The 27,456-nt window shown below is 45.3% G+C and overlaps 1 protein-coding gene across 1 annotated transcript in view; it reads left to right on the top strand.

The window, feature by feature from the left end:
* Positions 1 to 27,456, top strand: part of fam184ab (family with sequence similarity 184 member Ab) — a gene marked incomplete at both ends in the record, with an annotated part of 541,527 nt that overhangs the window by 290,534 nt on the left and 223,537 nt on the right. Inside the window, 2 exons of the mRNA XM_083643220.1 lie at positions 19,341 to 19,463; positions 26,466 to 26,627. Of these exons, the coding sequence (XP_083499346.1) occupies positions 19,341 to 19,463; positions 26,466 to 26,627 (285 nt within the window). The remainder of the gene's footprint in view (positions 1 to 19,340; positions 19,464 to 26,465; positions 26,628 to 27,456) is intronic.

Here is a 27,456-nt window from a genome sequence, read left to right as displayed (position 1 = left end):
ATGGCTATAAGTAGAGTCCAGAACATGCTAAAAGCTCACTTTTTTTTCCTGGTGAACCCAGAGACGTACATCTTCATTTTGAGGTATTGCAAATCACTTTGGTGCTAATAGATAATTTACTGTGGGTCTTGAAAGATGACCAACAATTATGAAAATCTAAATATTGGCAGTCCTAAACTGGCCATGAATGAGTTAAAGGTCAGTGTTGGGTCTAATATCACACCTAGGTATTTAAATTCTGATACTAATTCCAGTTCAACATCATTGAAGAAAACATTCGAGCGGGTTGCTGCATGAGGACGTTTGGTCAACATCATGCAAACCGTTTTCTTGGTGTTTAGCAAAAGGCAGGATTTGGAAAGCCAATTCTGTACCTCAGATGCAGCAGATGTTAGGAGGCGAGAGGCCTCCGCAATTTTTTTGGCAGGGGTGAAAATTACTGCATCATCCGCATACATCTGGGAGTGCAGATTTGAACAGAAATATGGCAAGTTATTAATAAATAATGAGAAAAGAAGTGGTCCAAGGACCGACCCTTGGGGAACACCCACTGGACACTCCAGATAGGAGGACTTGGCCCCATCTACCATTACACATTGTGTTCTGTTGGCTAAATAAGATTTAAACCAGTTCAGTGCATGATTGGAGAAGTTAAAGTGAGTTAGTCTGGACAGAAGGACTTGGTGGTTCACCGTATCAAATGCTCTCTTTAAATCTAAAAAGACAGCAAGCATTGCAGTCTAGAAGCCCCTTGATTTTTTCAACTAGGACAGAAATGGCCGTCTCGGTGCAGGGATGCAGCAGAGGGTGTTCGTTGCTGAGATGTTCCACCAAAAGCTTAGCAACCCATTTCTCAGCTATTTTTGAGATGATCGGTAAAATGCTTATCGGTCTATAATTAGACATATCAGTTTTCTTCCCAGCTTTAAAAATTGGGGTGACTACTGCCATCTTCCAGACCAAGGGAGCCACTGCATGTTTAATGGACAGATTGACCAGGTGGGTGATAGGGCGGACCAGAGCGTCTTTATGCTCTATGATGAAGTTGGTGTTGAAGCCAAAGACGTCCTTGGCTGTGGAGTTCCTTAGGCTACGTATGATTTTGACATGAATGATGTCAAACTTTGAGGCCATTTTTCTCAAAAACATAGTTTGGAAACAGTCGTGACATAAAGGGGTGTATCTCCCTCAATTGTTGGACTACAAAGATAGATTTTGATATCCCCAGAAAGCTGAGATTCTCCTCTTTCCAACAGTGTATACAACTCAAAATGTGTTTTGGGGTCAATGTGACTGATTTTGTCAGAGCAGGTCACATTTGAGATGGAGAAAATGTGCTTTTATAGCAAATGAAACCTGTATAATAAATGTTACTTATCTTTGATGTTTTCATATACAGTATGTTGGCTGTCTGCAATCTTCTATACACAAATAAAGTTGATATGACTTCATCCTCTCTTTGGCCACTATTCTCCATTGTGACTGTATGTTGTCCATTGTGACAGTTGATTACTTTATAGCCAAGTGTGTATACAGTAGCTACTACCGGTATTTGTGTTTTTGTGTATATATACTTTATATAATATACATAGTGTATGTGGTGTTTCACAGTACATTTCACAACAAAAAAATACTTTATTTGCAGAACTAAAATGTGCACTAAGTGTAATAAACAAACAGTGAAATATATATATACGTATATGGGCTACACCAAATGGTAGAATGAAGTGACCTCGCCACCAGTTGCATCCAGCTATGCGGTTCAGCAAAGAGTCCTTCAGGATAAAATGTCTACAAGGTCTGTGTCCAGAGATCGTCCTCCTGCAGCCGACCTTCCTCTCTGACTTCTTTCCCGGGCGACTCTGCCTCCTCTTTGGGCACTGCGTCCCACTGGTGGGCTTCGGGCATGCGAACTTGGTCTGGGTCTGCCTGCCTAAAGAAACAGCGGTGATTCAAGCAATTTAAGTTAGTTTGAACAACTGCAACAATGAGAAAATACTAGCGTTACACTATGAATACATCTTGGCCATGTTTTCGTATTAGCAGATTGCACCCCAAAGCAATTTACTGTTGCCTTAGTCATTGTAGCTCTAGCGGTGTGCCCAACATTGAATTTAAATCAACCAAATGTAGCTATCTAGATTAGAACATGTTTTACCCAACATTTTTGCTAACCTTAGCATTAGCAGTAGGAGGAGAGCTAACAGGCTAATCATGATGGAAAACAGTTGTCAGATCCTGCAAATAGCCTTATCAAGCTGAGTAATGTAAGTTTTAATGTTTATTTAGCGTTTTATCCATGTCTCGTGACTCGCCATTATCTGGCTGAGATGTGATGGGAGGGGGGCGGGGTGGAGGTGGATGGTGGGTGTCAACATCGAATCTTAGTCTGTGATTACAGAGCATTCAAGCAGACAATTCCTGCAAAGTATGTCTTTAACCGTTAGACGTATCAATTTATTAGCATAACACCTGAGATTCAAGATTCAAGATTCAAGAGTTTTATTGTCACTCCATGGTACAAGTATCACGTGTGAAATTCTTGTGCTGAGGACTCCGTTTACAACATAGTACAAATGTGACAGGGCATATGAGTGCAAAAACAACAAGAGACACAACAAGCAATAAGGCAGTATAGTGATGAGACAAGTCAGAGACAGTGGCATATTCACTGCACATAGGTGCACATGTCATGTGCATACTTTAGACGTGCTTAAATATTTTAAATTCGGCGTATTTGACATACAGGTGCAAATAGAATATTCCTTATTAAACATACAATTAAACTCGGCGTTTTAAATTCGGCTTATTTGACATGCAGGTGCAAATAGCATATTCCTTATTAAACATACAATTAAACATTAGACATACGTTATGGTAGCAGCTACAGTGCGGTATGTTAAGGAGTCTCGTGGCCTGCGGGAAGAAACTGTTCCTCAAGCGATTTGTGCGTGCTTTTGGAACCCTGTATCTTCTCCCTGAGGGTAACAGGGAGAACAGGCTGTTGTGGGGGTGGTTTGTGTCTTTGATGATCTTCAGGGTTAGGGTTAGGGTGAGGCACCGCTGTTTATACAGTTCATGCAGTTCTGGCAACTCACTTCCTGTTACGTGCTGGGCCGCGCGTCTCACTCTCCGTAGCGCCCTGCGGTCCATGGTGGTACAGTTCCCGTATCAGGTGGTGAAGCAGCCAGTCAGCAGGCTTTCAATGGTGCCTCTGTAGAAGTCCGTAAGGATTTCTGGCCTTAGCCCAAATTTCTTCAGGCGCCTGAGTCCGTGTATTGGGCCTTTTTGACAACAGTGGCGGTGTGGCCGGCCCAAGTCAGGTCCTGGTGGATGTTGACTCCCAGGTACTTGAAGCTGTCCACCCTTTCCACCACTGTGCCGTTGATGGTGATTGGGGGGTGTGTGCCCCCCCCCCCCCCCTCCTGTAGTCTACAATGATCTCCTTGGTCTTGGAGACGTTCAGAGAGAGGTGGTTGTCCTGGCACCATTGTTCCAGGGCCCCCACCTCCTCTCTGTAGGCCGTCTCGTCGCCCCCCGAGATCAGCCCCACGACCGCTGTGTCGTCTGCAAACTTCACGATGGTCTTCGAAGTTTGAGTCGCCACGCAGTCGTGGGTGTAGAGGTTGTACCAGAAGGGGCTGGAGACGCACCCCTGGGGCGCTCCTATGCTGATAGTCAGTGGTGAGGAGGTGAGGTTGCCCACCCAACTGTTGCCATTGTACCATTTGTATCATTTTCAGCCGCATAAGTGCCCTCTATGGGTTGAACACTGCTTTTTTTTTTGCCCTCAAATGAATGGGAGATTTGATACGTCGTGACATCACGATGAACCAAAGACTATGGGATTTCAAGATAGTTACTCCCCTACTCCCCCTGTACCCTTTCCCAGCTCCTCACAACTCTAAGCCTAATCCCATGATGTCACAAGAGCACAGCTCATTGGCTGTTTGTGTCACTTGACCTGTTAATCACCTGTTAATTGATTACAATTGCCTGTTATTTTCCTACCAACTCCTATGTAACACAATACTATCAATAAACGCCACTATAATCATAAAAGGAAGGAAATGGCATTGTGTTGCTGTAAATCATTCCCAACCTTTTTCATACTAAGGAGCCCTAATTTAGTTCACATTGGGGCAATGGACCCCCATATGATGAGATTTGGTCTCTCAGATGCAAATCTGTTTTTTTATTTTTTTTTATGTAGCCTAGATATGATTGTGTCCAGAATTCCATATATATTAGGTTGAGAGATAACAGAGAATCCTGGAATCCTCTCAAGGACCACTGGTGACCACCAGTCACCAGTGTCCTATTGTGCTGTGCTGCGGTAACCAGGCTCGCGTCACTAGGCTCTTTTAACGATACTTTGACACGCTACATACACACAAATGGGAGTCAATGGAGTCAATTTCTAGTTCGCCACTGAATGGCCAAATTGATATCACTTTCAACCATTTTGAGCAACGCTGTTTCCATACAGGCCACCAGCGTTGGCTAGTTGTTGATATTTATAAAGATTTTGTAGCTCTCATAACTTTGTCTTGGGATGTTTTGGGGAAACTGCGGGGAAACTGTCATGGCGTCGATTTCCGGGAAAATAATTCCTGAGCTGAGCACAGCCAAAGAGTATAGTGAGACAAGAGGAGACGTCATTTCTTGGTTTTTCCCATAGGTTTTTTCAAATCAAGCAGCATGCCGTTTTTTACATATCTGGGGGGTGAGTCCCCCTTTAACTTGATTTAAAATGTAATGTAATATTTTAGACCAGGGGCACTCAATTAAAATTCAAAGAGGTCCAGTTCGAGAAAATTTCCTTAAGCAAAGGTCCGGAACATTGTAACGTAGCTTGCATTATGATTCAGTGCCATTGAACTCAATGACTAAAGTAGCCTAATGGTACAATGTCTGTATACAACTGACTGTTAAATCAAGCCAACAAACCTCCGGCTCCACCTTTTCTCTTTAGAGAAGAAGTGATCTATCTATCTATCTATCTATCTATGTATCTATCTATCTATCTATCCATCCATCCATCCATCCATCCATCCATCCATCCATCCATATATCAATCTATCCGTCTGCCCCCTCTGTCTGTGTCTGTCTGTCGAGCGTTCCCAATGCAAACTTCTCCGTCGGGCAAGTGAATGTGAGTGTGCGCTGGTGTGTGTGCGCTGGTGTGTGTGTGCTTGCTCATGTGTGGCGCTTCCATAGACAGGTCAGGATCGGATCGCACTTCATCCGAGACATACTGGTTTTGAACTGCCCGTAAGAACAATGAATGGACATGTAAGAGTCATTTGTTTTGACCACGCCATGTGAAATTACTTCTATCATCGCCTCCGTCCATGTGTCACTCTCACAGCAGCACTAGGAAACGACAGGGAGAAACGATTCGCTTATTTGATTGGCCGAGTAGCATCACGTGCAATGATTTACAGCGCATTCATTGGTCTGTGAGCTTCCTGGCAGATGAACCAGTATTACCGTAAAGGTTAGAAAAGCATGTGCCGGTTAAAATAGAAACGCTCCGTGAAAATGTAAGTTATCAATGATTTGTAGGTTATAGGGCTCGGTCCGGATAGGACGGCGTCTCGGTCCGGATGCGGACCGGAGTCCGGACTTTGAGGATCGCCGTTTTAGACAGTGAAACTGGCCCCCAGAATTAGGAACTGGGACTAGTTTAATGAGCCTGAGGCCGCTTCGCTGTTCCAATCTAAATCTATAGCCTACTGTAGCACTAATGTGACAGCAGACCAGGATGTGCTGTGTGACAATTTAGGTGCAGTTTATCCACCTGAATGAACTATGCCCTGCGGACTGCTCTTATGTTGGGACTCCACGTCAGTCAGGTCGCGGTGGTGGTCTCGCGGCGATCTGGAAGAATACATTTTCCTGCCAATTGGTGACCACGGATACTTTCCCTACTTTTGAATTACAATTGACTAAAGTTGGTCAACTTAATCCGTTTTACTGTGTTTTAATTTATCGACCCCCTGGTCCAGCAGGTCAGTTTTTGGTTGATTTTACTGACTTCCTGACTTCTATAATTAAGCTTGATAGCGTGTTAATAGTTGGAGATTTTAACCTGCATATTGATGACCTTGCGAATACTGTAGCAACTGAATTCCTCAATACTGTTGAATCTTTTAACTTCAAGCAGCATGTACAGTATCAGGCCCCACCCACATGGGAGGTCACACTCTGGACCTTGTTTTTTCTCTGGGACTTGACATTGCACATACTCGCTGTGAGGACCTTTTGATCAGCGACCATAAATGTATTTTCTTTGACCTGTCTGCTGTTACTGACAGACCCTGTCCTATAAGACTGGTGCATTCCCGTATCATTACCCAAAATACGGCTGTTCAGTTTTCTAATAATTTTCCTTGTGATCTCATTTCTGTTTCTAATGACGTTGAATCCTTAATGCAATCTTTTAATTATCACTGCTCCACTTTGTTGGATAAAGTGGCGCCTCTAAAGGTCCGATCAAAGGCATGCTGCAACCCTTCTCCTTGGATGTCAGATGATATCCACTGTCTGAGGCGGAGGTGTCGTAAAACTGAAAGATTATGGAAAACCAAGGGGCTTGAAGTGCATCGCTTACACCTCAAAGATCTTATACAGTCTTTTAATGCATCAGTAAGGGAAACCCGAATGGCCTACTTTGCTAATTTAATCTCCAGTTCAAAACGAAATCCAAAGATTATTTTTGACAATATAAACAGGTTAGTATCACCCCCGGTCTCTACTCTACCATGCTTTTTTGTTAAGGACTGTGATAAGTTCCTTAATTACTTTGTTGATAAGGTAGTGGCCATCAGGTCTAGTATCAATCCTGGGATCCGTTTGTCTAGCCCCAGCCCCCCGCTGTTCTGTTCTGTTCTTGAGTCTTTCCAGCCCATCACCTTATCAGATTTGATGGACGTGGTCAATAAAATGAAATTATCTTCATGCCCTCTAGATGCAATTCCATCATCCTTATTTTTGAACGTTTTACCAACCATTGGCCCTGCTGTTTTAGATTAATTTGTCTCTGTCGTCGGGTTGCGTCCCTTCATACCTCAAACACGCCACTATCCAGCCCATCTTAAAGAAACCTAACCTGGACCCTGCTGTGCACAAACATTACAGGCCGATTTCCAAACTACCACTGCTGTCCAAAATCCTAGAGAAAGTCGTAGCCAAACAAATTACATCTGTACTAGAGCGGCACAATATTTATGACAAGTTTCAGTCAGGGTTTAGGAAGCAGCATTCCACCAAAACGGCACTTTTGAAAGTATCTAATGATATTTTAATGTCCTCTGACGCAGGTGACTGTTCTGTGCTGGTACTGCTCGACCTCAGTTCAGCATTTGACACTGTAGACGACCAGACACTTTTAAAGAGACTACATGACTGGGTGGGCCTATCCGGCACAGTACTGGAGTGGTTTGCCTCATATCTTGCCGACAGGAGTTTCACTGTCTCGTCTGGTGATTTTGTGTCGGCATCCTCTCCACTGTTTTGCGGGGTCCCTCAAGGCTCGGTCCTGGGGCCCTTGCTGTTTGGTCTTTACTTGCTCCCACTGGGTCTGCTCATTAGTAGTTTTAATATCACTTACCATCTGTATGCGGATGACATCCAGCTCCACTTCTCATTTAAACCCAAGGAGGCGAAACAATTATCTCGCCTCCTAGATTGCATTAGCGCCATTAGTGCCTGGTTGGCGGAAAATTTCTTACAGCTAAATGCTGACAAAACCGAGGTCCTGATCATTGCCCCAGATAATGCTGTCCCTGTGATCCTTCAGAGCATTGGCACTCTCTCATCTTCAGTCCGGTCAAATCTGCGTAATTTAGGTGTGATTTTTGATCAATCTATGTAATTTGACCATCATATAAAACAACTCTCAAAATCATGTTTCTTCCATCTACGTAGTATAAGTAAACTCCGATCTTTAGTCTCCACGACAGAACTGGAGATGCTTATTCATGCCTTTATTTCATCATGTATAGACTATTGCAATGCCCTGTTCCCCTCACTTAGTAAATCTGCCCTTGGCCGCCTGCAAGCAATTCAGAATGCTTCAGCAAGACTCCTCACAAGATCGAATAGATACTCTCACATCACACCCCTTCTGTAATCACTCCACTGGCTCCCTGTTCCATTTAGGTATCGGTTCAAAATTCTCACACTCACCTACAGAGCACTCCATGGTCAGGCTCCAGCTTACCTGGCTGATCTACTCATTCCCCACTCTTCTGTTCGCTCCCTCAGGTCAACTAATCTTCACCTCCTGTCCGTCCCACGCACCCGCCTCGTGACCCGTGGTGACAGAGCTTTTGCCGCTGTTGCCCCTAAATTGTGGAACTCTCTGCCACCTGCTATTAGGTCTGCCCACTCTGTTGACTCTTTCAAGGCCCAGATAAAAACCTACCTGTTCAAACAGGCCTTCACCTGACTCCCTGGGTACTTTTGCCCCGTGCACTAAGCACTTATTACTGTATTTTGATTATTGTGTTCTTGCTATATCTTGTTTGCATTATTTCTAGCTGTGTATTGCGTTCCATTTGTGTGGCTTAGTGCCTTTTTACTCTAATATTTTTTATGTCTATCTATGCACATGTAAAGCACTTTGTGACTTTTGTCTGTGAAAAGCGCTGTACATGTGTATGTACACTTTTTAGTTGTCTGACATAAGAGCTGATCTTCTCTGGATACCTGTCTGTGATTTTAACTTTGGCTTCAGTGGGTAAGTGTTTTAGGCTGTGTTACATCTGTCTGCTATCTTTCTATTCTAAAAGTAGTTGCTTTTAGGCTAGTTTTGTCTCTGAGTGAAACTCTGGGCAGCTGGTGGATTGCTCTCAGGTGACATCAAGCCCAATCACCCCTCCTGTGAACGAGGGGGGCTGATTTGATAGGCGTGGCTTGTAGCCCTGTTGAAGCAGTATTTCTGAACACTGTCAGTCTACAGCGGCAGCGGTAAGCGGCACGTACCCTCGCGGCATAAAGACTCGGGCACAAAGACAAGGGAGTCTTTCTGCGGGAGTCTTCGTGCCGCGAGGGTACGTGCCGCTTACCGCTGCCGCTGTAGACTGACAGTGTTCAGAAATACCACAAAGACAAGGGAGTCTTTCTGCGGGAGTCCATCGAGGGGAGGCCAGAGCATAGGGTTTTTTGCTACCTCTCTTACTCTACCTACTCTTCTACCTAACTATGTGTTTTCTTCCCATCCCTGTTGTAACCTCAGCCCACAGACGCCGTAGACACGGCAGCTTCAGGTGTAGTAACCCCGGTAATCTCTCCTACCCTAAGCGCGGAAACAGTCCTTTTACTATTGCCGGAGGTCTCTGGAACTGTCAGTCGGCTGTTAAGAAAACTGAGACCATCTCGGCTCATGCTCTATCTCAAACCCTCCACTTCCTAGCTCTCACAGAGACCTGGATCATTCCTGAAAACACTGCTACTCCTGCAGCTCTCTCTGCTGCTTATTCCTTCTCGCACACCCCCAGAGCCTCTGGCCTCTCTCCCAAATGGACCTACACTGTCACCTCTCTCTCTCATCTGTCTATCTCATCTTTTGAGTCCCATGCAGTTGCCGTATCCCTACCCATCAAGCTCAACATTGTGGTAATCTACCGCCCGCCTGGTCCGCTTGGTGACTTTCTGTACGAGCTGGACACCCTCCTCTCCGTCTTTCCTGAGGATGGTACTCCACTCATCCTTCTGGGAGACTTCAACATCCAGCCAGTAACCTTACAATCTCTGCCTTTCCTTAACTTCTTCTCATCCTTTGACCTTTACCTCTCTCAATCTCCTCCTACTCACAAAGCAGGGAATGTGCTTGACCTGGTCTTCACCAGATCCTGCTCCACCTCTAATCTCACTGTGACTCCCCTTCCTTTATCCGACCACCACTTTATCACCTTCTCCCTTCCCATCCCCCTCCCCTCCTCCCACCCATCGCCCCGTCACTCTACCACCACCCGACGCAACCTAAAAACTCTCTCACCCGACTCCCTCTCTTCTACCGTCCTCTCCCTGCTTCCCCCTGCCGAACAATTTGCTATCCTGTCCACTGACGAGGCTTCCACCACTCTTCTCTCCTCTCTCTCCTCCGCTCTTGATTCTCTTTGCCCACTCACCACTAAGCCTGCCCGATCTTCTCCCCCTTCTCCTTGGCTGACTGAATCACTGCAAACTTATCGAACTGAGCTTCGGGCAGCTGAGAGAAAATGGAGAAAATCACATCTCCCTGAAGATCTCTCTTCCTACCACCTTATCCACTCCAACTTCACCTCTGCTGTCTCCAAAGCAAAAACCTCCTTCTTCATCTCTGAAATCCAGTCCTCTGCATCCAACCCCAGTAAACTGTTCTCCACCTTCTCCACACTCCTCAACCCTCCCTCCCCTCCCCCCCCCCCTCCTCCCTCTCTGCTGATGATTTTGTAACCTTCTTTACTAAAAAGGTGGAGGACATCAGCTCCTCCTTCCATCCTCCAGGCACCCTCACTAACACTCCCGACTCCAATCCTGCTCCTCGGCCCCCTGTCCCTGGATTTCCTTCCTTCTCTCCCCTCTCTCCCGATGAAGTGCTTAAACTCATCAGCTCGAACCGAGCCACTTACTGCCCCCTCGATCCTATCCCTTCCTCTCTCCTCCAAACCATCTCACCTAACATATCTCCCTTCCTCACTACCTTCATTAACTCCTCTCTGTCCTCTGGTCTTGTTCCACCTGCTCTAAAGACTGCAAGAGTCAAGCCTCTGCTTAAGAAACCCTCCCTTGACCCTACTGCTATTCACAACTACAGACCTGTCTCTCTTCTCTCATTCCTTTCCAAAACCCTCGAACGAGCAGCGTCCGAACAAATTTCTCTCTATCTCTCCCAAAATGACCTCCTGGACCCTCTGCAGTCCGGTTTCAAGGCTTCTCACTCCACTGAGACAGCTCTTCTTGCTGTCACAGAGGCCCTTCACACTGCTAAGGCCTCATCCCTCTCCTCTGTTCTTGTCCTCCTTGACCTGTCTGCTGCCTTCAATACAGTCAACCACCAAATCCTTCTTTCCACTCTGTCTGACCTCGGCATTTCAGGTTCTGCACTCTCCTGGTTTGCTTCCTACCTCTCGAACCGCTCATACCAGGTCTCATGGAGAGGGTCCCTCTCCAGATCCTGTCCTCTTACCACCGGTGTACCCCAGGGCTCAGTCCTGGGCCCCTTACTTTTCCTTCTCTATATCAGATCTCTTGCCTATGTGACCTCTTCTCATGGCTTTTCTTATCACTGCTATGCTGATGACAACCAGCTTTTCCTTTCCTTCCCCCCCTCCGACACTCAAATCGAGGCTCGCATCTCTGCATGCCTCAAAGACATTGGCGACTGGATGTCTGCCCACCACCTCAAGCTCAACCTTGGTAAAACAGAGCTACTCTTCCTCCCAGGAAAAGACTGCCCTCTCGCAGATCTCTCCATCTCCATTGACAACACCACTGTACTTCCCTCCCAAACAGCTAAGAACCTTGGGGTGCTCCTTGACAACCAGCTGTCTTGCTCAGCCAACATATCTGCTACAGCACGCTCCTGTAGGTTCTCTCTCTACAACATCCGCAAAATCCGTCCCTTTCTCACAAGAGAAGCGACTCAACTCCTGGTCCAGTCTCTTGTCTCCTCCCGCCTGGACTACTGCAACATGCTCCTGGCCGGCCTACCTGCCACCGACATCTGACCGCTTCAGCTTATTCAGAACGCTGCAGCCCGTCTGGTATTCAACCAACCCAAATTCTCTCACGTCACTCCCCTCTTCCAGGAGCTCCACTGGCTTCCCATCTCGGCCCGCATCAAATTCAAGACACTGGTACTGGCCTACAGGGCAGTACACCAGTCAGCTCCCCTGTACCTGCAATCTATGGTCAGGTTCCAAACCTCTCAGCGCTGCCTTCGCTCCTCCACCAGTGCAGGTCGCCTCGCCCCTCCTTCGCTACGGGGGCTCAAAAGTCGCTCATCCCGATCTCGACTCTTCTCGTCCCTGGCACCTCAATGGTGGAACGAGCTTCCACCTTCGATCAGGACGGCTGAATCAGTGCCGATCTTTCGGAAAAGACTAAAGACTCACCTTTTCAGGCTCAATCTGGGCCCTTCTTGATCTAACTTTGTTCTCTCTCTTTCTTTATTTAAAAAAAAAAAAAAACCTAACCTAAACTTGTACCACTAACCTAAACTTGTACCACTGTTCCTTCAGAAGTTGTAGTTGTCATAGACTGTGCTCCATAGTTGATTGCTCTATTGCGGACAAAAAATGTGTTATTGTAAGTCGCTTTGGATAAAAGCGTCTGCCAAATGACGTAAAGTAATGTAAAATGTAATGTATAAATAAAATGTACTTACTTACTTACAATGGCCATGGCCACGTGACAGCAAGTGATCAAGTACTCTCTTCCATCAAAGTTGCGTAATGAGGGATGTGTTTTAATGAGGATGTGTTTTAAGTGATATTTCACTGTAGATCAGAGCTGACAGCCACATTAATAGAAACACAGAGGCATTCCATATGCAGAGTTGAGATTTCCTCTTTTTGTTGTTCTGCCCTAGCGTAATTTTCACGGCCTCATATTCCCTTTCACTGTGTTGGGCTCCGGCACACTAAAAAGGGCATTGTTCACTCCCGTTGCTCCCCCGCACTGACAGACTTGTGATTATGCCGTCAATGTCGTGTCCCACTGCTTGGCAGAAATATCCAGATGGAAAGAGGACCGGGAGCGGGCAGGGGACCGGAGGCTGTTGGAGAGAACTCATCTAACTATTTGTCTATCGTTTTGTTCCATCCATCATTCCACCGCAGGCTTTGTTCAATTGTCGCCCGCTCGCTCGCTCATTGCTCACCGCTGTAGTAATCTATTTAGGAGGAAGGAAAGCCGCCGCATCTATCTATTCTTCTGTCACTTCTGCTCTCCCATCTGATCCATATGTTTCACCGCTTCCATCCGTCATTGCTTCTGTTCTTTCGTCACCTGAATTCGTAATGAGAGTTGTCTGCGCAGAAGTCTGGGTCTGACATTCGGATGAATAGGCACCCTCTAACTCAGTCTTGCCCCACCAAAATTGAGTTGCAGGATATGGCAGGGATCCTTATCACTCTGGGAATGCATCATTTATTAGATTCCTCTCCGTCAGTCTCAGTCTATTCGTGATTAAAAAATTCCCCCGGTCTTGTCCTCATATAGTCAGCTTAGTAACCACCCCATATGTAACGGTAGCATGGAACTGAAACCATGATCAAAATCACGAACTGCTGTGACCCTCCTTTTGTCCTTTTGGTTTCCTTTTTTGTATAAATCATCCTGAGAGCCAGCAATCCATTTTTGTCCACTGTGGGGACATGATTTCTCAGTTTCAAGAACCTTGTGGTATCACGTTGAAACCTGTTGCAGTGTGTAGCACGGTGTTAGCCCCCTCTAGTGGGCCGCAAAATATTTTCAATTTGAAGCTCAGAAAATGAGTAGGCCGCGGGCTCTGGTGAACTCTGTTTTTAGGCTACACTGGAGCTTCTGGTATTGGTGAAAACTAGACATCCAGACGAATATGTAGGTACTAAGTCATGCTAGCTCAGTGGTTCCCAAAGTGGGGGGCGGGCCCACCCGGGGCGTCGCGGGACATCAATGCCCCCGGGGAGTCGCTGGACATCAATGGGTGGGTCACGAGATGATTTCCTCTAGCTTGGCCTTCGCGTATCTCGAGAACCGTTGCTCGGATCGACTTCAAACTTTGGGAGTGCACTTAAGGGGACCTGATGGGAGTGCAGTGGGGGCGGGACGCCCACGGGGTGTTGAAAGGGGGGAAGGGGCACTGCACTATATATCTCTTCTTTATACAATAATTCCAGGACTTACCGGAGTGCAGTGTGTGTGCGTGTGCGGGGGGGGGGGGGGGGTGGGGGGGGGCCGTGGCGTGCCGCCGTGCCCACGGGGTTGTGCTTTGGGGTAGAGAGCTGCAAACCCGAGCGTACCCTCGCGGGCCCCTTGGGCCTGGCCAATACGGGCTGGGGCCGGGCTTTTTTTTTCTATGAATTGCTCCGAGCCGCCCGGGCCGGGCCGGGTTCGGGCCCGTTTCAATAATAAAATAAAATGAAGCTGTATTACTCGCTTTATTTTACACAGCAGAGTGAGACCAAGAGGAGGAGGAGCACACAGACATGCACACACTGTCCCCACACACACAGTCTGCCACTCCAGTCCACAATCCACCTCATGACATGTTTCAGTCAGCGTGCTGTCACTGTCAGCATTATAAAAACAACAACAAAACAAGCCGCGTGTGTCCGTGTCCGTGTCATGAGAGAGAAATGAGATCGATGGACATAAAACAAAATTTGCGAGGGGAGAGTTAAACAGTCCCCACTGCAGTAGGGAAAGCTCATTTCAACCTGTTGAAAACGAACCCATCTACCATACATTGTGAGGACACTAATGCATTGTTGTTATTCAATGCAGCTATAAACGGTAAGTCTGCTGTTTTAATTTCGATATGCTTGAGTGACATAATGTTTCAGTTTGTGGGCATTGTTGCTGTTGGCAATTAAACCCCCTTGCAAAAGAGATTCTGAATCTCAATGGGTTTTTCTTCCTGGTTAAATAAAGGTCACTAACTAACTAACTAAACGATCTAACGTCTCTTTCTCGAGACAATATGTCTGGATTTTGATGGCCACAGTAGCGGGTGTGAGAGCTGGAGAGAGAGACAGAGAGAAAGCTGCGGTGGTTGTCTTTATAGGCAACACAGTCTAGCAACGTTTTGGATGTTGTTCAACAAGTTCAGCAGCGCGGCAGCATGCACAGAGAGGGAGAGAGATATGTGTCATCATATCATGATATTGATGTCGGGCCTCGCAACGGGCTCGGGCCAATTAATTTTAATTAACTCATCCGGGCCGGGTCGGGCACGGGCCTGCATGTCACGGGCCGGGGGAGGGCTCGGGCCGAGATTTCAGGCCCGCGCAGCTCTCTACTTTGGGGGGAACGGGCACTGCACTAGTAATAATAATAATAATAATAATACATTTATTTGATATAGCGCTTTTCAAGGACTCAAAGTCGCTTTACAGAATACATGGGTCAAACATAAAACATAACAGAGACAGACATAAAACACAGACAAACAACAAAAGGAAAGGAAGGGGGGGGGGGGGTTGCGGGGGGGGGGGGGGGGGGGGGTTGGGTTGGCCATAGCAACCAGAAAGCAGGTAATACATACATACAGACTGGTTATTTGGCCTAGTGTTATGAAAACATATACACAGGCATACACTCAGTCAGACTGCCCTTGAGAGACCCCAATCCCACTCTTCTATGCCTAACCGCATCCCTATAATCAAAAAAACAATTATTCTAACACAAACACACAATAAAAAAACTTGACAAAAACACAAATACATGGGTTACAACACATACAATAAACCCATCATGAATACATAAACAAAACGCAGTGGGGGGAAACGCAGTCCTGGCGGAGATATGCACTCCACCGAGTGCAGTTTTAGTTTTGTTTATGAAATTCTCATGTGCGCACAAACGTTTGTATGCTTCAACCACCTCTGGGGATAGTGGGGGGTCGCGAGCCTCTGGCACCATTATTTGGGGGGCTGAAAAGTTTGGGAACCCTTGTTAGCACAAGAGTGTCTTTTTTCATGTTTTGTTTTGTTTTCTCATTTATTTGGGAAGGTAGTCTCAGAATTGTTTAACAGTCAGGAGCCTTATGTTACAAATGGTTGAGAACCCCTCGTATGGGGGACATCCTGGGCTTTTCAGTCATATTACATTTGTTGGGTTGTGTAACGGGCTCGGTTCTCAAAATAGAATCAAGCTCGCGTCTAGACAAACCAGACCCGCTACAACATCAACAGAACGACTTTGCACAAGAGTTATCATTCAAGAAGTCAACAAATGGGAGTTGGCTTACCTGGGTCAGGTCGGGGCGATGACAGATAGACGGCCTTGGCTTCAATGGATAGCCCAATCTGTGGTGTGGAGGCTACCTAGAATTAGCTTCCGTCTATAGCTTTGGTGGTGGACAAAAGAATAAATCAACACATTCACACCCCTACGTGAAAACAAATGAAAGGCTCTAGAGACAACAGTGACAGAGAATCCGTGGCTTGCTTCACCTAGGTCTGGGGGAGAGGGAATGGCAGCGGAAATGCCACATCATATAAACTACCATAAACCACTCCCACTTCCCGTCTGATAATCTTCTGCAAATAACATAAATTATATGACACTCCTAACCAAGGGGTATCTGACACACATCTCGACCTGTGACAGTTGTAACATGCAATGTCTCTTAAAAATGATTCTTAAAAAAAAAAATTAAGGGTGCAAGGCAGATACGTGTTTAAGATGCATATATGGTGTTTCTGCAGCTAAGATTTAGTTTGATTTTAGAAAAGTAGAGTACAGTATGAACTACAGCTTACTGTAGTAGTTCTCAGTGGTATACAATAAATGTAATCCTCTTACAGTGTAAATGCGATCGCCGATCTCCAGAAAAAGTAGTGATTTGTGAAGATGATCTTGCCTCTAATAGCATACAATTTAGTTTACCACAGAGCTTACTAACCTGAACTTACTGTAGTGAGAGGGAGAGACATGGGAGCCCATGCTAACTCATCTCCGGGCTTTAGGACTCATTCTTGCAGCACCCTATTGCTATGATCTTTTCTTCATGCATCAATTCAGATCACTTTCTATGATCTTTCATCCAATGTTTACTGGACTGTGTCACAGTATCAATGCACTCAATGCTATTGCTGGCTCGTTCTTTTCTTTTTCTTTTACATTATAAACTCCATCTCCCCGTGTTCAAAGGAGTAATGGTGGGAGATTTGGTTTGACATTATAGTAATAAATTCCCTTGGCTCGGACTGTCCTTGGGAAAACACCGATCACTGTGCACTGCAACATCAAGTGTTTCCTCTTAATAGTTCAATGATGTTCATCATGTCTTCATTTATACATAGACGTTTTTGTTTTCTTGTGTTCAGACATAGGTTTATAGATGTTATTTATTTACCTTGACAGTTGCTGAAAAGCAACTGGTTGACACGTCATACCCAGCTGTCAGTGCGACTGCTTCTGAAGAAGACGAGAGTTGACTCGTCGAAACTGTCAAGGTAAATAAATAACATCTATAAACCTATGTCTGAACACAAGAAAACAAAAACGTCTATCAAGTGTTTCCATTCCATCAGCAGGCATAATAATCAAACAGTGATCAATGTGCACTGCAACCTAAAGTGCTTCCATTCCATTAGCAGGCATAATAATCTTCACTGTGATAACAATGCTGGAGCCCTCTCTCTGCACTGCCAAAGACAACAGACCTGCCTGATGTCTTTTTAGAGACGTGTGCACTTCCTGGCTCAAAATGAGGCGGAGGTGGTACTAGAGCCCGACCGATAAGGGTCTTTTGAGACCAATACCGATTTTAGTGGGGAAAAATTCACCAATTACCGATAGGCTAGCGATATAATGATTTATTTTATAATGATTTCTTTTTTAATGCCTCTGCTGGCGATAGCTAGGCCGGAGGCCTGAACTGATTAGATTTTTGTGGTGAAAGTTCAAGGTCACTGTGACCTCACGAACGCCATTCCCAAGTTCGTTAACGTGATATCTCAGGAACGCCTTGGCGGAATTTCTTCCAATTTGGCTCAAACGTCGACTTGCACACAAGGATGAACTGCTTAGATTTTTGGTGATCAAAGGTCAAGGTCACGGTGACCTCTCGAATGCCATTCTCAAGCTTGCCGATATCGCAGGAATTCCTTCATGGAATTTTTCAAATTTGCCTCAAACGTCCACTTGGAGTCAAGGATGAACCCATTAGATTTTGGTGGTTAAAGGTCAAAGTTCAAGGTCACTGTGACCTCACGCCCGCTCGCTTCATGCTCGTTAACGTGATATCTCAGGAACGCCTTGACGGAATTTCATCAAATTTGCCTCAAACCTCCACTTGGAGTCAAGGATGAACTGATTCGATTTTGGTGGTTAAAGGTCAAAGTTCATGGTCACTGTGACCTCACAAACCCCATTTCCAAGCTCTTTAACGCCATATCTCAGGAGCGCCTTGACGGATTTTCTTCCAATTTGGCTCAAACGTCGCCTTGGACTCAAGGATGAACTACAGTAATTCGATTTTGGTGGCTAAGGTCACTATGACCTCACTAATGCCATTTTCAAGCTGGTTAATGCGATATCTCAAGAACGCCTTGACGGACTTTTTTCACATTTCCCTCAAATGTCCACTTAGACTCAAGGATGAACTGATTAGATTTTGGTGGTCAAAGTTCAACGTTACTGTGACCTCACAAATGCAATTTTCAAGCTCGGTAACACCATATCTCAGTAACACCTTGATGGAATTTCTTCACATTTGGCTCAAACGTCAAAATCTGGACAGACATGGATGTCGACTGCTCACTTGTTGGCGGAGGCATATATCCGTGGTGCGTACATTCTAGTTTTTAGCTAGAATGAAACTTTTCCATGTTGATCGTGCTGCTTGTGCAACGCTTGTTACAGAAAAACACCTGTCAGAGTTTTGTGGAGAGATGGAGGTGGCAGGAAATTTGACAGAGGTGGCCACCTTGCAATTCTCTATGCAGGAAAAACCCTGCGGAGGAATGTGAAGTCAAACAAAGCAGAGGGAGTCAGCTCTGTCTCTGTGCCGCAACTGAAGGAATATATGAGGGATTGCAGTTTTGTTTGCAAGACAACACACACACACACACACACACACATCACATCATTAGGTAATTAGGGCAATCATTAGGTAATTAGGGCAATTAATCAGCCCTAATTACCTAATTAAAAAAATCCTGCTCCATCAGATCACCGCAGGGGTGCTCTTTACACTTCCTGAAAGATTCAGCCCGATCGCACGTAAAATGACGTACACTAGCTGTGGCCGAACACAATTCTGCTCACACACAGACATAGTATAGTTGACAAAGTCATGACTAAGAATAAAATAATCATATATTTGAGTTCAAGAGACAAAATCTCATCAAATGGGGGTGCTACTGTATGGCTCATAATAAATGAGGGGTCCTTGATATGAAAATGCCTGGTTTCATGTACTTTGCTGCTACTAAAATGTGCGTAACCCTAACCCCTAACACCATACACTATATAAAAGGCCATTGTTAAAATGTAGAGATTTGAACTGCTCGTTCAGAACCGTTTCACCTGTGGATTACTGCTCCAAGCACACTCATAGCTCCACCAAATACTTGTTGAATGCTTTTATTGGAGACGTGTTTTAACAGATGTGTCTTTGTGATTGGTCTCCACAGGAGCTGCAGCAGCAGTTTGAAAGGGAGCGCCTCTCATTGGAGGAGCAGAAGACACTCCTTAGGCAGCAATTGGACGAGCTGAGGGAGGAGCTGACCTCTAAACTCAATGCAGCCAATGAGGAGGTACAGTATAGCAGGACGTTCAGAACTTGGGACAAAGCTATCCAAATGATTTGAGGCTGATGTCCTGATCGAAATAGAATTTAGTTTAGTTAGTTTGACAAACTAAACATTGTAATGACAATCACAGAACAAGAATTGGGATCATAAATCTACTTCTGTGATGTAAACTGTTTTGTTTGTTATATTTGAAATGGATACAGTTCACTACACTTTCTGGGTATATTCCTAAAAATTCAGGAAGTTGATGAAATCAGAGTCCATCTCTAAACCCAAGCAGGCGTTTCCAAGTATTTCCTGAACTATGAGGTGAAGAGTATTTTCTAGTGGTATTTACCAGATAGATTTAGGGTTCTCTAATATTTTCCTTAAGACTAAATTGACAGAAAATAGCACATAAGTCCCTCATCCAGTCTGGCTCCATTGGGCATGGCTATAAATGTTGAGCTCAAAGGGCATTATGATCCCTGTCCAGTCACTTTATATAAAACTGCTCCCACAGCTTCACATCTGTCCACTCACACATTTGTCTAAGTCGTAATGCACTTTATACATTGGGGTATATGAATGTCTGAAGTATGGTTTGCAAAATTATGTTGCTACATTGGCAAAAAAGTATATGGTTTTGGCTAATTTAAAATGCAGGTGTAGAAGTAGTTATTGAATGCATTTTTGTTGAAAATTCTGCCCCGCTGAGCATAAAATGCTAATGTACTTTTTAAGGTCACTGCCGTACCGAGATGCCAGGTTGGTGAATGTATGTGTGTGTGTGTGTGTGTGTGGGTGGGGGGTGGGGGGGTGGGGGGGGAGCGCCCTAGGCCTTCAAAGTTTTTGAAAATAGACATAAATAGACACTGGTCATTGAAAGTGCTTGGATTTATAGATGTGCAGGAATAGAAATTGAAGTTCTTGTGATTTTTTTTTATTTACCTCAGGGTCTCTGACCTTTTTCAGTGATACCCACAGAATATTTGTTTTTATGACTTAAACACCGAATATCCCAAGAGACAGAACAAAGCCTCTACTTTCACGAGAAAAAAGTTTGTTTCTGCCTTATTCCGTTCTTTAGTTATCGGCACCTGAAGGTAGGTCGTTTTCACCAAAAACGCCCGTCTCTCACCAGGAAGCCGAGATACAGTACATGCCTGTTTCTGCAGCGAAGCGAGTTGAGAAATTCACCCCGCACGGAGAGCAGATGGGGCTACGCTCTCGTGTTCTCCGTGGGTCTGCTGCTTCCTGGTACTCTGTGTCTGGAGGTCTGGGGGCATATTTTGACGGCTGAAATGTACACTATATGTGAGGGTTCATAAAGCAGATAATCTAAGTGAGAGGAGAAATGTTTGGTGTGTGTTTACCATGCTTCTAGTGAAATAAATCATTCAGCGCTGAGTGACTGTCAGTCTGTCATGAGCCTGTGTCACAACGCACCGTGCCCGGGGGTAAACACGTCCTTGCACCGCTTTGAGGCTCTAGGCTGGACGTGTTTTATGCTCTACCTCCATGAAGGGAGATCGATGCTGAAAACGCAAAAAACGCTTGCGGAGGAATATACGAGTATGGTACCACTTCATAAGGTGGCCAAGAGCACCATCTATCGCATGACGGGGAAAAGACAGATTGACGTCTGTAGACGCCAATGGCGGGGAATGAGTTAAAGTCCCTGGAAACCGAAAATAAATATGCATTTTGACTTCATCACACCACAGGAACCTATGTTCATAAGCCACCAGCCAAATTTGAATGATGATGAATGTCGCAAAGTATATAAATTTAGGTTTGAAAGTCATGGAGAAACAGCAGAATTCTCCCCTCTGGGATTGTGGAAAATAATCGAAAATGGCCCACAAACAGATACAAAAACAGGAGCATAATATGCGTTTCATGTACATACAAAGAACTGTGGCGGCCAGACTTTTTGAAACATGCATTTAAAGAAGAAACGCATTTTGTGTCTGCTGGAGCTGAGGTCCCGCCCGACCCACTTCTTCAAATGCTGGCCGAATCCTGAGCGCTCTGCAAGAGCCTTAGCTCAGAGTGAGACTTGATCATAGAGAAAGTGAAAGTGGAGCAGGCTCGCTTAGAGACTCTGACTGTTTTATAAATGTCATCAAATGAATCAAAAATAGCCCACCAACAGATACAAAAACATGAGCATATTGTGTTTAATGTACAGACTTTTGAAACACGCATTTAAAGAAACGTGATGTGTGTTTGCGTGGAGGTGAGGTCTCCCATGAGTCATTTTCTCAAATGCTGACCGAGCAACACTCTGCCACAGCTGGCCACATTCAGTCAGAGGCCGATGGGACGCAGTGGCCCCCCCGCGCTCCATTCGATAGAGGCAGACTGAGCGGGCTGCGAAGGTTTTGTAAGAACAACTGCAAGCTGCTTTCTGATTCATTCGATATTTATGACTCAATCAGATATTGAGCCCTAAGTCCCGCCCACTTCAAATCATGCAGCAGCAAACAGTGATAACAGGGAAATGGCGATATTTAAGATTTGGGTTGAAACTAATGTCTCTTTTAGGCTTACAATTGTGCACATAAGACCCTGTGGTGTATGAAGAATGATGTGTATTGTTCGTAATGACACAAGTAAGAGTGTGATTCTATAAGGGACTCCATTTCCCATGAGCCTCAGCTTCAGGTAGAGTCATGCCTCTATAGACCCTTCTCACGGGGGCCATTTTGTGTCGAGAAGCCAGGGTAAACACAGGTGCAAGCAAAACACTAATGAGGGTTTCCAAATTCCAATCATGGAAGTTGGAAACCCTCATTAGTGTTTTGCTTGCACCTGTGTTTACCCTGGCTTCTCGACACAAAATGGCCCCCGTGAGAAGGGTCTATTAGCTTCCCGTTCCTCCTCAGTCAGAGCCACTACCGCTATGTACCCTGTATATGACGCGCCTGTCAATAAACCCGAGTTCTACAAAGCATACGTCTGTGTCCGACTTTCCTGCTTCTTTCAAGTTGTCCCAGCAAGGACATAACAGACCCTACATTATATAGCTAGGTTTTTGTGGATTTTGGTTGCCAGGATCTTTAAAGGATGGCTTTACCGTGGTGAATATGAAGATCTCTTAAATGTCACGCACCTATGGAGTTGGAATCCGTTGAAATTTTTAAAATTGGTCGTTTCTACACAGAGAAATCAAACAAAACCCACTCTGTGGGGTGGGGTGGGGTGGGGGAGGGGAGGGGAGGGGAGGGGCGGTTGCGGGAGGCAGAAATCCTCCACTTCCCACAATGCACTGGGCTCATGGTTTTCCAGTCCACGCCCAGCCCGCAGGCCCTGGGGGCAAACTCCTGTAGGTGGCGGTAATGCACAAAAAGCTGATTACCAACCACCATAAAACAATAGAAGAAGAAGAAGAAGAAGAAGAAGAAGAAGAAGAAGAAGAAGAAGAAGAAGAAGAAGAAGAAGAAGAAGAAGAAGAAGAAGAAGAAGAAGAAGAAGAAGAAGAAGAAGAAGAAGAAGGCCCTGGGGATGCTGGCTAAAAAACATTATTCACGCAATCTTGCTACTACTCAACTTTACTTCGTTCATCAAAAGATAATGGCAAGGGATAAATGTGTAGTTAGCTCGTGCATGACGAAGAAGAGGAGAGAAGCAGAGGAAACGGGCAAAGCGCTTATTTCGCATCGTTTCCCAAAAGATTGAGCGCTACGGCTAGCCTAGGTAGCTAGCATTAGCATAGGGCTCCATTAGCTGGGACTAGGCCCAGAGTTTGCAGTATTAATTTCAAAGAGGACTATCAACGTTCTTTTCTAGCCACGGAGACAGCTCAGAGTCGGAAAAGATTGGGGGAAGACTGCTTGCAATAAAAATCTACAGCTCTATGTCGATAGCTGCAATGTATATTTTTATTAATTTTGATTTAGTTTTAAAATGCTTGATTTTACCTGTCTTATCTTTTCACCATCATCGCTGGCCAGCCTCCCCTCGCTGTCTACATTTTCACTTTCCAGGACTTGGCATATATCGTCAATTTCAATTTGTGAATTATAAAGTTATATATATAGATATATATTTTTTTCCATCACTTACCACAGCAAGTCAAGGATTTGAAATCATTCAAATATGTTTTCATTCAGATGTGAATTCAAGTAACACAATGACAGAATGTGGCTATTTTGGTCATGGGTTTCATACACTTTCTGTAATAAAACATCTAAAGCAAAAATCTTATCAGATGGGGTGCTCTCGGACATAATCTTATCAAATGAGGGTCAATGGTCTAATTTGGAACCGTTTAGGGGTCCTTGACATGAAAAGTTTGAGAACCACTGTCTTAGAAAATGCAGTAGGATTTCTATTACAAATTTATGGAATGAAGACATTTTATAGGTTGGTGTGAAAATCAACAGCTCTGCATCCCATGTTTATACTTTATTTTTACAACAGTAAAAAGTTCGCGTTTCTTTGGTTAACACAGTAGTAAGTATTGATTCAGGTGCAGAATGAATAGATGCCAGCAATAACTGCTCAAAGACCTCTAATCTACTGCATCTAATGTAAATATCAACCTGGCTGCAGCTTTTACAACCCCATAGTGGCAAATAACCAAACTACAACCAACATATATTTGAAATTGTAATACAAGTTCTGACAATATGTAAACACTATGTACAATGACAAATGATGTTCAAAAAGTATAGTTCAAAGAGTTCTAATCTGCATTGTGCAAGATGTAGCCTACAGATAATGAAAAATGTATGCCTAATTTTAAGAGTTCAAATAGTTCTTCTGTGTCATGGATTGTTTGCTGGAAGCCATGGTATTATCCATCAGGTGAAGGGTACACAGATCGCCTGCACAGCACACGCTGGCAAAACAATAGGATGATGCCTCCCTCTCTCGCCGTGTAGAATAGGCTATCAGATGACACTGTCAGCAAAAAAACAAAAACAAACAGAAAAAAACATTAGAACGAACGGCACGCCTATTTTCAGTGTAACGTTTGACGTTACATACAAATGTTCTGCTATATAGTAGGATGCAAAAAACGATTGGTTATCATCATAATCTACTGCAAACTATCAGGACTAACGTTACACAGACACCAAAACAGTATAGTAACGTATTGTTATTGTTACACGTATGGTTGTATCGCTATGAAAAACATCATCACATAATTATTTAATTTATTCCCAGATGCCACTATAAGACCAAAACAGTATAGTTACGTATTGTTACACGTATCATTGTATCGCTATGAAAAACATCATCACATAATTATTTAATTTATTCCCAGATGCAACTCTTCTAACACCAAAACAGTATAGTTACGTATTGTTACACGTTCTGCTATTACTTACTCGATGCTGCTGGCCTTGGCCTCGTTCCTCGGTATATTCAGCGAAGTAATTGGCCTCTCGCTGTAGCAGAGCGATCCATCGGAGCACATTTGCAGCAGCGGCACACTCTGCAGAATGTCTCCCCGCACGGCGAGCCTCGGGGCCCCGGCCTCTGGTTCGTCTCCGGCGGCCTGTTCAACTGCCTCTCCTTCCATACAATTCCTCTGCACTGGAGTCTGGCTCATATGGCGTTCGGTAGCCCTGAATGTCAGAGTTTATTAGCACACTTTGGAAATCGTCTTCATCCATATCAAACTCTTCAATTTCACCGGAAATATTTCTTCTAGCCATGGTTCTTTGCAAGGAGCTAGGGGAGCTAACGTTAGCTAGCCTAGGCTATCTGGTGGAAAAAGATGGCTGCCCACTGTTTTGGTTTTGGAGCTGTGGAGGGGCGTGGAGGCCCTCTAGAGGCGGGACCATGGCGGCACACCCACACAAGAGTTTGTAGTTTAAAGCTGCTCATCTTCCGCAAGTGTGGTACACCGTTCTGACGCGGTCGTGACGTAAAACGCGTCAGAGCGGTGTACTAAATATGTGAAAGATAAGGGAGATCAGCCAGGAGGGTTGAGTGAGGGGAAATAAAGGCTGCTTATCTAATCCAACTACTGACATTGTAATGACACAAATCTGGTTGAAAATCAGGAAAGCCGGCCTTTAACATTAGTAAATAGGTTTAACAGTTGGGAAGTGTTCACACATTCAAGCCTCTCTATTTTTAATAGTTGTCTGTGAGCTTCGGTAAAGCTGCTACTTCTCATTAGAAACACTCTCAGTGTTGTAACAGTAACACCGGGGTACGGTGGTGCAGTGGTAAGCGCTGTCACCTCACAGCTCGAAGGTCCTGGGTTCGATTCTCACCTGGGACGCTGTGGGCGCTGGAGTTGTGACCCCCCATTCTTCAGTGCCTACTGCCCAGGTGGGCTATCTCGTCGAAAGGGCCTTTCTGTGTGGAGTTTGCATGTTCTCCCCGTACCCCCCAGGGGGTTCCTCCGTACATAACCCCCCACTAAAAACATGCAGAAGATCATCTGAAGTTGGTCCAATGATGGTCCAATGAAGGTCCCCGGGTGCTGGAAAGAAATAGCGACCACTGCTCCTGGCCTGCCCCCTGGAGGAAAGGACAAGCCTGGATGAGTCGAATGCAGAGGACATATTTCACCGGCCACCGTCAGCATGAGTGTGTGTAGTGGCCGCATGCATGTGTTGTAGTGTGTTCGTGTGACAATAAAGACGGGCTGCCGTCTGAAATCGTGTTTTTTAATTAACCTTGATTTGCGTCTCAAAGTATGCCGTGTTGGTTCCTTGAATTTGCGGGAATTGGCCTGGAAAGTCGTTGAAAAGTCATGGAATTTGATGGGGAATTTGGCGGGTTAAATCACACATAGCTGCATCTACTGTAGACTCACTAATGTTTGTAAACTGCAGGGGGCACTGTTCCTGAAATGGAACTGTACACATGTGATGTCAGCCCCAACAGAATGTCCAGCAACAAGTGATGTCACAGGTGTTGAACGTCCATTTAGCATCCCAGTATTTTCTCCATATTTCTGTGGGGGGGGGGGGAATAATAATGCACCACACTCTTTAAGAAGGTGTGAGAACCCTGCTCTTTACTGTCTCTCCATGTGTCTTTGTGGTCCCTCAGGTGTGTGACCTACAGGAGCAGGTGCGTCAGGGGGAGCAGGGGATGGAAACTGCTGAGGGACAAATCTCCAGCATGAAGGAGGCGCAGGACAAACTGCTGGAGGAGCTGGACGCCACCAGGGCCAGGCTGAGAGAGACCAGCAACATGCTGACCGCACTCCAGGTCAGACACACACACACACATGCACACACATACACACACACGCACCCACGCACGCACGCAAGCACGCACAGAAACACACACACGCACACAGACAGAAACACACACACACACACACACACACACAGACACGCACGCACGCTCGCACAGATACGCATGCACGTGCACACACACACACACACACACAGAGAAACACACACACTCAGTTGGGCTAGGGGGACCGGCTCTGGGTCCTATAGGCAGCTACCATTACGTCGAGTCACTGCCAATGTACGGGGGAGAACACGGCTGGGACCTCACCACCTTTAACTCCGCTATGGAGAACATCCTAAGTAGTGATCCCCACTCGGAGATTTGGAAATACCAGATACTACGCAGCCGACTTGAGAGTAAGTACGCCCTTGTGACCATTCGGCCTTATCAGTTCAACACCCCCACACCGTTCAAGGACGCGATGCAGGCGTTGCACGATACCTTTGGTCAACGCACAGATACTGTACACGCTCACCTGAACGAGGTACAGAATTATCCTTCTATTAAGGAGGGAGATTCCCACAGTCTCTATGATTACGCTTCACATATCGCCACATTGGAACGCCTGTTGACCGACTGGGAGGGCCCGGATAGTGCCGATCTCCGAAGCCTCAGCCTCTCTGACAAGTTGTTGACGAAGCTACCCAGGGTTTACCAGGAAGGCTTTACCAGATGGTGCATGAAACGCGGTATTACACGGTCGTACTCCAGTAAGAGCTTTACCGTCAGGGGCTGAAACAGGAAATAGGCATTCTATGGATCATGGATAGGACCGAGCAACAGCGAGATGTTTCAGCTC

This window comes from Poromitra crassiceps, assembly GCF_964638095.1.
Source record: "Poromitra crassiceps genome assembly, chromosome: 9".
NCBI lineage: Eukaryota > Metazoa > Chordata > Actinopteri > Beryciformes > Melamphaidae > Poromitra > Poromitra crassiceps.
The sequence above is the reverse complement of the archived record's forward strand: the minus strand, read 5'-3'. Positions and strand labels throughout refer to the sequence as shown.